This window comes from Phoxinus phoxinus (assembly GCF_949152265.1).
Source record: "Phoxinus phoxinus genome assembly, chromosome: 5".
Lineage (NCBI taxonomy): Eukaryota > Metazoa > Chordata > Actinopteri > Cypriniformes > Leuciscidae > Phoxinus > Phoxinus phoxinus.
The window spans coordinates 12,231,424-12,244,660 of record NC_136880.1 but is presented as its reverse complement, the minus strand read 5'-3'; the positions used below and the strand labels follow the sequence as shown (position 1 = coordinate 12,244,660).

The following is a 13,237-nucleotide window of genomic DNA, read 5'->3' as shown; positions in this document are numbered from 1 at the left end:
AAATAAAAACAAAGTAAATACAGGAAAAAATCTCAAAATATTACAAAAAGAAAAAGACTGGAATAAAATAATACATAAAATAAATAAATAAAGATAAATGATAAGTGACTGATATAAAAATAAATAAGAGAATTAATTTAAAATTAATTAAATAAATCAGTTTGATAAAAAATAAATAAAAGCTAGAAAGGATGTGTCACCAATTTGTGACAACAGGGGACAAGGGGTTAAAAAAGGAATGACTAATCAACCCAGTACACATAAGCAGGTCATGCTGATTTGACAACATTCATGTATCTGGAGCACAACTCCAGCCTTCCATCATCGAAGTCATCGACAACTTTTGGCAACATGTGGGTGAAATAGAAGGAGTGCAGCCTTGAGATATGCCCCTCAACAAAGGTTTGGTTGTAGAGCACGTTGAGCTGCAGACATTCAGTGTTACTCCAAATCACCAACAAGGCTTGCCGTAGGCCTGTGCAGTGCATGCCCAGTTGCACCTGCATGTAATATCCCTTTGGCCCATTGAAGGACAGATGGAAGTCCCCTGTGGGCATGCGTTTGATCTCACTGCTTTTAGCAGCAAGTGCTTCAGTAAAGGGACTGGTTTTTGACTAAGACAGGGCACTTGATCTCCAGTAGTGTGTCTCTGTTCATGACACCATCCGGACTCGCAGCAAGCCATGGCTCACTCGGGCAAACCACCAAACCTTTCACATCGATGTCATGACCTTGGTCTTGCAGGTATTGCCTGGCGTGCTCTTCACCCTCTGCTCCTTGCCGGGTTGCCGCGTTACCGTGAAAGGTAGGATGGAGGTGTTCAGACAAGAATTTGTCTGGTGCTGTGGTAGCCCGAACTGGCACATTCTTGGCTGTGCTTGCTGTTATCCGTACCCGTCGCATGTCATGCCACAGTTGTTCCCTGCTCTGTTCTTTTGTGTGCTGCTCAATGTACATAAATTGGGTTGTGGTCATGTCAATGTATGTGGTGTAGAATGCCCTACATTTCTCACATTCAAGTTGTGTGTTGTGATCACCATGATGTAGGGGCAGTGGAGCTTTTGATGTCTCGGCAGACTGAGCAGGGAGGCTGGTGTTAAAAGTGAGCTGCATTAGTCCACTGCCAGGTGCAGTAAAAAGTGCCGCTATTGGTGTGGAGAGACAGTAATTTTGCCATTCTTCCAGTGTCTCATGGACTTTTACCTTGCGACTAGGTGTAGAGACTATGCTGGAGGAGGATGCCTGTGATGCTGGTTGGTATAGATTATTTCTGCTGTGTCTTCGGAAAGACACATCTCTGATTTTTTGCTGCCCAGTATTGCTTTTTGTCCCGGCATTCCAGCAATTCTGCACATCAGTGCAGGCAAGCCCTGTCTTCCCTTGCCTCACAGCATTTTCTACCTGCAGACAGATAGAAACAAAATCACACACTTTTTAAATAATGGTTTGAGCATCACAGCACAATTGACTTCTTTTAGAGACAACATTTTGTAAATCAAAATAACAAGGGTATGATGAAGGTAGAGCGTTTTTGTTACTTTTCAAAACAATTATTGAGCTGGGCCTGCAGCCATCAACATCAATGTTTAACCCCTTAATGCCTGAATTTATTTAGACTTATATAAAAAAAATCTGGAAAAATATGAAAAGAATAAAAGAATATATAATTAAATATTAAATAAATAAATAACATTTAATAAAGTGATAAATGATAAGTGAGTAATATAAATTTTTTTTTAAAAGCAAATAAATAAAATAAACAAGTTTGATAAAAATAAATAAAATAAACAAAAGCCAGAACGGTTTAAAAGTATCGTTCCTAGTGTTTGTTTTATATTGGTCTGTGATTGGTTCACACACCAACCGCATTATATATCATTAGATAGGCTAAAGTAACATTTCTCTGTTTTGCGGTAAAATGCTATAGATTTGCACTCAAATACGGAAGGCTTATCATTCGCGGAAGTCAACAGTCTACTCATTATTACGCAGACGAATGTCAGCTTTTTCATAGAAAAAAAAGTAAGTTAATACCTTTGTCCATTCCGAAGCTAATAATAGATATGTCAGGGGTGCGCACTTTGACGCTCTAGCGTCAGTCGACTTTAAAGGGTTAAAGCATGCTTTTAGTGCAGGCAGGCTAGAGGGGATTACTTTTTATTTTTATTAGTCTTCGTGTTCTGTTATAGATTAACACACGGATACATACAAACATCTTAATACAAGCATAAGATAGGCTAACGTACCTTCCAAAGCACGGCGGCTGCATGGCTACAGGAACGTCCAGGTCCGGCGATACAGGTACAGCCTGCAGTCTCCACATCTCCCGTCTTGGTAACCAAAACCCAGGCGTTATGCGCTGAATTATTAACGGACTGGCTTGGTTGAACATCGGCCTTTAGATAAATTAAACTGCCCATATCGTGTAAAAGTACACAGCCCACTTTGTCGGAATGGAGGTACTGAAACGCCTCTGAGCTTTTCAGGTTATTAATTGCATTCCCATCCACCGCCATGGAATCAATAAAATAAGAAAAAATCTTGGATGTTGTGATGCTGGGCCATATCGACATGTTGTCCGCCCATGATGTTACCTTACTTGGATGCGGAATGGTCAAAACACCATTTTTAACCAGATTTTCGGTTGAATGTTGCCATTCCAAAGCCATGTTTACACCACTACTCCGAACACTACCGGAAGTTCTTGGCAGAAACAGGAAGTAAACCGGAAGTGCCCGGGAAACTTGTCTATAGGCCTAACATTTGTTTTGATAATTTGGACTTTTGTTTCCTTTTTTTTTGTTGAAACTTTTTGGATATGATTTTTGACATTCAGTAAAGAATATATTTTTTGGGAACCTATTTCTCTGGCCCTCATTCCTTGACTGCTTGGTCCCTCACAACCGCATAGACTGAAATGGGTTCAAAAGAACATTTCATATAGCCCTAGAAAGAGGGTGGGAGTGTGCCTGCTCTTGCAGTCAAAATGGCAAATGGCTCGAACATATCTCCTACATTTTAACCACAAGTGCTATAACTTATTGGGATCCTGTTTTTTGTTCAAGGTTAATGATGACATGATGAGGTCCCCACTGTACAAAGGTACATTGGTTACTCTTGGACAAACCGTTCTACTTCTAATGGCCTTTGCTGGAACTGTGGGATTGACGCAAGATGGTTTGCAAACACTTCTGCAAATGTTGATTCTTATTCTACCACAAGATAGCCACTTGCCAGCCACAAAATACCTGTTAAAAACTTTTCAAAACAGGGAAATATGATTTTTATCTTTATTGCCCCAACTGCTGTTGTGTTTTGGAAAATAATGAATGCAAGACGTGCAATCAGTTCTTTGACAAAACCAAACTAATGAAAAACGGTAACTTCTTTTTTACATTGCCGCTTATCGGCCAACTTAAACATGTCCTAGAGACTTTGAATCTTGGAGAGTCATTAAACTACAAAAATACCAGGCCAAGGAACTCTGACACAATTTCAGATGTTATGGATGGGAAATTGTATGAACAAATGTGCAAAAACTCAAATTTAAACAAAGATTACTCTTTTAGCTTTACTTTTAACTCTGATGGTGTACCTATTTTCAAATCCTTCTCTTTTTCTATCTGGCCCTTGTTGTGCTACATAAATGAGCTCCCACCTACTAAAAGGAAAAATAACAGGTTTTTAACAGGACTATGGTTTGGTGTGAAAAAACCAACCATCTCCACATTTTTTAGACCAGTGAAATGAAAACTCTTGGTTCAGCAGGTTTTGAGTGGTGTTTAAAGGGAAAGATTATAAAATCTTATGTATATGATATCATTTGTTCATGTGATAGTGTAGCTCGGGCTATGATACAAAATATCAAACAATGTAATGGGAAATTTGGCTGCAACTGGTGTCTACATCCAGGGGAAAGAGTTGAGAAAGGTAAAGGATATGTTCAAGTATATATTTATATGGAGGAAGTGACCGAACGCTCTCACAAAGATACGGTTGAATGTGGAAGAAATGTAGTGGTTGGTGAAACCTTTGGTGTGACAGGACCCACACCTATGATGTTGCTCCTTTTTTTGACATTGTCTCTGGATTTATTGTTGACTCCATGCATTGCATTGATTTAGGCGTGATGAGACAGCTGTCTACCCAGTGGTTCGACAGTTCTTACTATAGAGAGCCCTGGTATATAGGAACAAGAATCAGTGAGATAGATAGTAAGATGGAACATTTTCAACCTCCATCTAACATCACAAGAATGCCTAGATCTATCATAACCAGAGCCTACTGGAAAGCCTCCGAATGGCGAGCTTTTCTCTTGTTTTATGCTCCCATTGTTTTGAAATCTGTTCTTCCAGGTAGATTTTTTGAGCACTTCTTCCTTTTGTGTAAAGCAGTTTTTGTCTTGCAAACAACATCCATTTCACAGCTGGAGCTCTTTTATGCATCTCAACACCTGAATGAGTTTGTGCAGAATTTTGAGACCTTGTATGGTAGATCACATATGACATACAATGTTCACATTCTTCTTCATCTTAGTGACAGTGTCAGAAACTGGGGGCCCTTATGGTGTTATTAGTGCATATAGTTTTGAAGGGTGCAATGGATTTCTGCTGAAACTATACAATGGCACACAATCTGTACCCTTACAGATAGTTAAATATTTTCTCTTACTAAAACAAGTAGAGTGCATTGGCAAGATTGTGATGATAAATGCTCACCCTAGAGTGAAGCAGCTGTTTGACACAGTGTTTGATGGCTATAATACAACTAAACATGCAAGAAGAGTAAACGGCACTGTGTTTTTTGGACATGGTTGCTTTAGAGCTCTTGATCTATATGAAAGGGATGCTATTGAGCAACATCTCAGATACCCTGTCAGAGACCAAGCTATGTTTTACCACAAAGCTGTAGTTAACTCTCAAATATTTCTGAGCATTAATTACAGAAGAAAACTTAAAGGTATAGCGGAGGATTTTCTTTTTCCGGGTGGGTAGCCTATACTATTAGTCCACCTAAGTGTCAATCATTCTGGTGATATGTTTACGTAAGGCCGTCGTACATGCTTGTCCCTATGTTTTCGCTTTCTGCGCGTGCACACTTTCAGGTGTACTATGTGTGATGAGTTACGGTTTCAGCCATTCCTTTGAAAATGGCTGAGGGTCGAAAGAGAAAAAATGTATACGAAGTGTATGATAAAAAGATACACTTGTACTGTGCTTTATTCATTCAGCTAAATGAAAAAATGTAAAAAGAGAAAGGCCGCAGAATATAGAAACGAGACAATATTTCACACGCTGACGTGCCCTAAAAGCACAGGTTGGGCTTCCCACTGATGCCGCAGTTGCGAAGATTCTACTAGACAGGTAAAGTTTGTCATGCTATTTGGAGAAATCCATTTAAAATCACTGCTAGTAAAAGTTAATGTAAGCTATGATTAGCGATGCTAGCCCTGGCACAAGTAGGGAGCAAATAGAGTGTTGCGCATGTGCATTTTTTAAAAAATTGGAGAGGGCGGGTCTTTTCTAAAATTAGGAAAGATCCTCCGCTAGACTTTTAAAAGGGATAACAATCTGGTCAGGATATCTGATGGCAGTGTTTTCCAGATAGCAGGGCTCTACGCTAACTTTTTTCCCAAGGAGTACATGTGCTCCTAAATGAGAAAATTTAGGAGCACACAAAGAAATTTAGGAGCACAGTACAAAAAAGTTTTTTTATTTTATTCGTTTATTAAACAAATGAACAAATTTCATGCATATACTGTGTGTGCAAAATTGGTATATCAGATGCAAAGGATATCAGTTGTCCAGTTGCCGTCTGGAACGCTTGGAGGTCAGCCAGCGGTTCACAGCAGGAGTGGGATCGAACTCCTCGACAGAAGGCCCCTCCAGGCTGATCCTCATCAGGTCTTCGGTGGTGGAGACCCCAAGGCAGCTTCTTGATGAAGTCTTAATGCGATTCTGCGCAGAGAAAACAATTAAGTTATACAAAAGTCTTTCTGAAAAACTAAATTCTATCTCCATTGCGAATATGATTCAACTTTAGTGCTGCAACTAATAATTATTTCGATTATTTCAAATGATTATTATATCTGTTGATTAAGTTAGAAAAATAAAGTTGCTATAAATGAAAGCATAGATTGTGTTCGAGTTGCAGTGTTTTACACGGTAAAAGCCCAACACAGATATGAAGTTGTAGCGAAGTGATTGTTAGCAACGTAAATTTACTTCATTTACTTAATAACGTTAACGTTACCCCGGAGACAAAGTTTTATAATTATTGCAGCAATATTCAACTTTACACAATAATAAAGCCTATAAAGAGAAACAACTTACCTATGGCATGGGAGTGTTCAAGGGTCTGTTGTCCGACCAGGAGATTGACTGGCTTCCCATCCTCCAACAAGCGAACATAAACAATCTCGCATTCCGTGTTGGATATATCAGTGTCTCCGTCTATTAGAACGGCTAGATACTTTGCGGCTTTAAGCTTCGCTGACAGGCCCTCTCTCATTATGTCAGCAATTTGACCGATCATCTCCGCACATCTTACATCATTGTCGTATGTGGGATTAATGTCAACTCCGTTTTTGTGGTGGAGTCTGATAAGCGGCCCAAATTTGACAAAAGGTTCCTCTTCTTTCGCAATAAAATATGCAATGTTTATCTTTTTTTTCAGCTGCCTCCTCTTCTCCTCCTCAGATAGCAGCACTTGCCTTTTCAAGGCTGCTGACACCGTGCTCGATGGTTTCTCCTGTCTCAACAGGTACAGGTCTCTACACTGAATATGCCGCCGCGAGATGTTATGTTTCGTTACGCTATCTTTTTTCAAATGTGGATTTCCTGACACGAACGACGAGTTGCCAGCCTGTTTCTGCCCTCTACAATATTTGCAGAACATGAGGTTGTTCTCGAAATCCAGCCATGGGAAAATGTTAAACCAATTGACATTAAATGTATATGATCTCTCTCTGCCGGCTCCAGTGGACGCTGAAGTGACAGCGCTAGTCACCGTAGGTTTGCTAAAGTTGTTCTCAGCTTCAGGTAAATCTTGTGAAGAAACCTCGTTAAAGTTAGTTGAACCTTCCATATCCCCCTCACCTGATTCCTCTTTCTCCTCATCTCTTTTTCGCTTAAAATAAAAACTTATGTTCTTCATTTTTAACTATTGTACCAATATTTTCTTTCCAGTTTTTACCTCACTTGACTCTCTCACTTAAAATCCAGCAGTTCCCGCACATTCCCACACTATTTTAGTGATTGGCTCATTGGTTGCGAATCGTCGCTCTCATTTGCATAAAGTTAAGCGCGCCATCATGCTATTTTCACACATACTGTCTATGTGTTCACATCGCGCAGTCGCGACGCTGTCACGTCCTCTTGCTCTTTTATATACTGTCTATGTTGCTCAGTTCCATGTGAAATCAATGGGATGCTTTGCTTCATCACGCTGTTGTTCAGTGTATTGAGAACAGCCCGTCACTCGCACACTGTGCTCGTAAATTATTTTTCAAGTTCGCACATAACTATTTTTAGGCGCAAATGCGAGTGAAACACTCGCACTGTAGAGCCCTGGATAGTCTCTTTTGCCAATGTTGTGAGTCACACTGGCTGTGAACAGGCATTATGTCTAGTGAGAAAGTGTGTGTCAAAACCAAGATTGTTTCTTCAAGGCTACTATGGTGAATCTAGGTGCCAGATTAAGCATGTAATGTCAATACCATCAGAATTTGGTGATTTGATTGCTCTGGACAAATGCCAACTTTGTATAGAAAAGAAAGCGGTTGTGTAGTTTTTTGCTTGATGCCAAACACTTTTGAGCGATATTAACATCTGAGAATGCCTGGTTACAAGTGTCAGCCTACGGGGCAAAAGCCCATATACAGTCGTGCTCAGAATTGATGGCACCCCTGGTAAATATGATCAAAAATGGATGTAAAAAATCCTTTTAATCTTTCATTTAAAAAAATTTGGCAAAAATGTAACCTTTCATTGAAGTAAAATAATTGAAAGTGGGGGAAATCACATTATAAAATAAATGTTTTTCTCCAAAACACGTTGGCCTCAATTATTGGTACCCCTAGAACTTTTTATGAAATATCTCTGAAGTATATTCCCACTAATATTTACCTTTTTTTTACGATGACTGGGAGGGGACATGTTCGCTTCACTTAGTTTTGTCGTGAATGAGTCGAAAGCTATCGTGTAAAGGGAGCGTGCGCAGCGTGTTAAAGCTATCGCCCCAGTTTCTACACGTCTAGCTCCTTTTATCAGGAACAAATGGCCATAACCTGCAAATAGACATAACATTTTGTCCATGGTAAATGACGGGATTTCATTCATGGTTATTATATTTGACAAATTATATCTTATCTAGTCATTTTAACTCTTGAAATGTCTTTAAATGGCAAATTAGACCAGTAACTGTCACGGTAGACGTTTTCTCTGTTCCTTCTAGTCTCGTGTTTATGTTGTGGTGTGAGCGCGTGGTTGTGTGAGCGTGAATGTTGACATTACCTGATCCGCTCCAGCTGTCCACCATCATCACTTCACCAGCTGCGGGCAATCTCACCACTCTACATATACTCACTGCTTATCTCCTCTCATTGTTAGATGTTGTTCGTGTTCCGGTGTCCTGTTCCTGCCGTGTTCCTGTCTTCGCGTTTCGTGTTGGATTACCTGTCTTCTCACCGTCACCTCACCATCGCACATCTTCACGGATCCTGACCATCTAGTCCCTGCGTCACGTATTCCACCTGCTTGTACTGTCACCCTGTCGCAATAAACGTCGCCTGCTACTGTTTCCTGTTTCAGTCTCCAGTGATTATGACAGTAACATAGTTTTACATTCGACAAAAAGTGTATTGATTGACCCTTTAAAAGGTTTTTTAACAGGTAAAAAGGACTTCTAGCTGTCAAATATAACCATCATGATAATTCTTACATGACATGTAAAATGACTAAATAAGATATATTCTGTCAAATATAATAACCATGAATGAAATCACTTCATTTACCACGGACAAAATGTTATGTCTATTTGCAGGTTATGGCCATTTGTTCCTGATAAAAGAAGCTAGACGTGTAGAAACTGGGGCGATAGCTTTAACATGCTGTGCGTTCTCCTTTACACGATGCTTTCGGCTCATTCAAGCCATGGCCACGAGAAAAATATATAGTTCCCTCAACATATGATCTCGATTCTCGATGCCACGACTTTACCTTGCGTGACCACGACATAAATAATGTTGTTACAACAAAAAGATCTCGTAGCCACGATTAATTATCACATTGTTCCCACGACTTAATATGACGTTCCCACAAATTAATATCTCGTGACAACGAGTTTATGTTGTGGCCACGACAAAACTAAGTGAACCGAATATGTCCCCTCACGTTCACTGTATTTTTTAGCACACCAGGGAGACTAGGAACATTAAATTGTCTAGCTATTACTTCTTATTTCACAGGAGATTAAATATGAGGAAACACAAAGGCCAAATTCCCTTAATCATCCATCACAATGAGTAAAACCAAAGATCTCCTGTCAGGTGTTCTCCAAACTCATCAGGCATTACAGGAGAAAACTCTTATTAAAACTCATTTATCTTGGCAAAAGGAGATTGCAAAAGGTATTTAATAAAAGGGTACCAATAATTGTGGCCAACGTGTTTTGGAGAAAAACATTTATTTCATAATGTGATTTCCCCCCACTTTCAATTATTTTACTTCAATGAAAGGTTAGATTCTGCCAATTTTTTTAATGAAAGATCAAAAGGTTAAACAATGCAGATTTTTTTTTTACAGCCATTTTTGCTCATATTTACCAGGGGTGCCATCAATTCTGAGCACGACTGTATGTAACATTGCCCCATGTTGATTGCGGTTTACTTATATATATATATATATATATATGTTTTGTTTTGTTTACTTTTATATATTATACAGTGTAACAAGAGTCTAACAGAGTCTTCTGTCTAACAGAGTTAGTTTTAATAAATACTTATACCAGTATATGGATGGGTGAAAGATTATTATTTGACATGCATATTGATAATGTGTTGAAGAGGCTTAGGCCAAAATTAGGTTTCTTTTATCGTTTAAAAAAGTGTTTTCCATATGAGGCCCGAAAGAAAATAGTAGAGAGTGCATTATTATCTATAATCGATTACGGTGATCTTTTAAATATGCATGCAGCTACATCTCTACTTAGAAAATTAGATTCTGTGTATCACGCAGCGTTAGGATTTGTTTCTGGTGCAGTCACGGACGCATCATTGCATTTTATATGATTATTGAGCTTGGTTATCTTTACATCAAAGGAGAAAGCTACATATGTACTTATTTATTGCAAAAGCTCTTCTAGGTAAATTACCCTCTATATATCAAATCTTCTAATTTATTACACAAAATAGTTATCGCACTAGATCCGGTTCTCATATTCGGCTAAAAGTTCCAAGGGTATTGTCAGAATCTGGTAAATGTGCTTTTTCTTTTTAAGCTCCTTGATTTTGGATTGAATTGTAAAATATACTTAACCTAGATGCACTTCCAACTCTGAGCACTTTTAAATATCTCTTGCACAATGTTCTAAAAGAAACTTGTAATTGTTTTTCTTGATTTGCTACTATAGCTAGCTATATTTAGTTCTTAAATGTGTATATTGTGGTATTGTCATTTTGTGATCCTTTTGTGTGAAACTTTATGTGCTGCCGTCTTGACCTGGGCCCGTATCTCTAAAGAATTTTTGTGCAAAAAGTGGCTCCTAGCGGCCAAATTCTAAGAAAATTCTCAGTCATGACGTTTTCTTAGAATTTCCCCTAAAAGTGACATGAAAATCCCAGTTAATATAAAAGCTATTCCTCAAGATTTCTAGCGCTTAAAAGGGCTCCTAAGGCGAGATCTGAGAGCAGGGAAGAGGACTTTTAGTGGCTTAGGAGTTTCCCTAAGCAGCTGCACACAATGGCCAACAGAGGAGGCAGGAGAGATGTCCTGCAAACACTGGACAATCACAGACATTGATAAAAGCTGAGCCGTGTTACCCTCGTTAACACCACACTGAGTTGTAACGTTGCAATTTCTACTTCATTAAGGACAGCCCCTTGAAATAGGCCATCTTGTTTTCAATGGGGTCCATATGGGAGTGAAAGTACAAAATATGCCAGCTAGGATATTAATATGAGCAAATAAGACACGAATCATTATTTAAACAGGGTGTAATGAGCTTAAGTTTTCACATATTTTAGATTCTAATGTTAGGCTATAACGTCTCGGTTACGTATGTAACCCTCGTTCCCTGAGTACAGGGAACGGAGACGTACGTCGGGTTCCCCTGACGAATTGGGATCACGCTAGGGAGCCTATTACCTTCGAGAAACTAACAAAAAGCCAATGAACATTGGCATGCAACATTTGCATTCCGCGGACCCGCCCGTCAGCGCGGGTATAAAAGCCGGAAGTAAACATTGCATCATCGCTTTTCGCTGAGGAGCCGAAGTAACGGACCCCTGCGAAGGTGCAGCCACATGGCAAAGGGACGTACGTCTCCGTTCCCTGTACTCAGGGAACGAGGGTTACATACGTAACCGAGACGTTCCCTTTCGTCCAGGGAACTCCGACGTACGTCGGGTTCCCCTGACGAATTGGGATCCCTAATAAAACGCCATGGTGCTGGCCCCTTCCAGTGCCCAGCTAAGCCGCCTTACAGCAGTTTCAATAAATTTCGGGGGCTGCTAGGAATCCACTGCTGTTCCGCAAGACCCACACAGAGGACATTGGATAACACTGGGAAGCGTGCCTCAACCCCCGGGGGGGGGAGGCACACTACGGAAAACCAGGATGCCTGAACTGGCCTGGAATACTCATATGAATTCACATAGTGAACATATGGAGTCCCTGAGATGGTCCCAACCATTGGAATTGGGAGCGCATACAACAAGGACGACGGCGCGAGTCCGTCGGGGAAGACACGGCTGGACTGCACGTGGCAAAAACCGGTACTCAAGACCACTGAACACCCAGTCTGCTACGACTCTTGCTAGAGGAGCAAACCTGGCGCCGGGCGGTCCGCTACGCCGGGCGCCGGGGGGGTGATGGAGGAGCTCAACGAGGTTACCACTTAGGGGCCAGCGGAGCGGAAGAGACGCACTTATCTGATTACAGAGTGGCGCGCAGCAAGCCGACACAACCTATTCCCTCGACCCACTGGACGAAGCCAGAACCCGGGAGGAAACCGGTTCCACACGGAGGTTATAGAACCTAGCAAACGTGTTAGGTGTCGCCCAGCCCCCAGCTCTACAAATGTCTGTCAGCGAGGCGCCTTGAGCCAACGCCCAGGAAGCGGCAACACCTCTAGTTGAGTGAGCGCGCAACCTGGGGGGACAAGGCTCACCCTGAGCCTCATAGGCTCGGGTGATGGCATCCACTATCCAGTGGGCTAACCTCTGCTTGGAGACGGCCTTCCCCTTCTGCCGGCCTCCGTAACAGACAAGGAGCTGGTCTGAGGTCCTGAAGCTTTGCGTTCTGTCAACGTAACACCGCAAGGAGCGGACGGGACAGAGAAAAGCTAGGGCTGGGTCTGCCTCCTCCTGGGGCAGCGCTTGCAGGTTCACTACCTGATCTCTAAACGGAGTGGTAGGAACCTTGGGCACATATCCGGGGCGGGGTCTCAGTGTTACGTGGGACAGGCCCGGCCCGAACTCTAGGCACGATTCGTCGACCGAAAATGCTTGCAGATCCCCGACCCTTTTAAAAGAAGCCAATGCTAACAGGAGCGCTGTCTTAATAGACAGGATATCAAGCTCTACTGCCAGCAAAGGCTCAAAGGGAGGACTCTGGAGAGCTCTCAGTACCAGAGTCAAGTCCCAAGGGGGTACAGAGTGTACAGGGCGAGGAGGGTTTAACCTCCTAGCACCCTTCAGGAATCTGATGACCAGGTCGTGCTTTCCCACCGACTTATCGTCAACTGCATCGTGATGCGCCGCAATGGCAGCGACATACACTTTGAGGGTTGAAGGGGACAGCCTACGCTCCAACCCATCTTGCAGAAAAGAAAGCACAACACCGATCGGGCAAGTTCGGGGGTCCTCCTGACGGGAGGAGCACCAAGCGACGAACAGGTTCCACTTCAACGCATAGAGGCGCCTCGTAGAGGGGGCTCTAGCGGAAGCGATAGTGTCTACCACTGCCTGTGGCAGACCACTCAGAACCTCCGCGTCCCGTCCAGGGACCAGACATGGAGT

At 41.6% G+C, this 13,237-nt stretch overlaps 1 protein-coding gene across 1 annotated transcript; it reads right to left on the bottom strand.

Annotated features, from left to right (window-relative positions):
• Nucleotides 1–591: 591 nt before the first annotated feature.
• On the bottom strand, nt 592–2,684 carry LOC306998954 (uncharacterized protein; the record flags this gene model as incomplete). The annotated part of the gene is made up of 2 exons (XM_079613353.1): nt 2,247–2,684; nt 592–1,401 (listed from the first exon to the last, which is right to left on the bottom strand). The coding sequence occupies exons 1-2, from the start codon at nt 2,667–2,669 to the stop codon at nt 592–594; spliced, it is 1,233 nt and encodes a 410-aa protein (XP_079469479.1). The 5' UTR covers nt 2,670–2,684.
• Nucleotides 2,685–13,237: the final 10,553 nt, after the last annotated feature.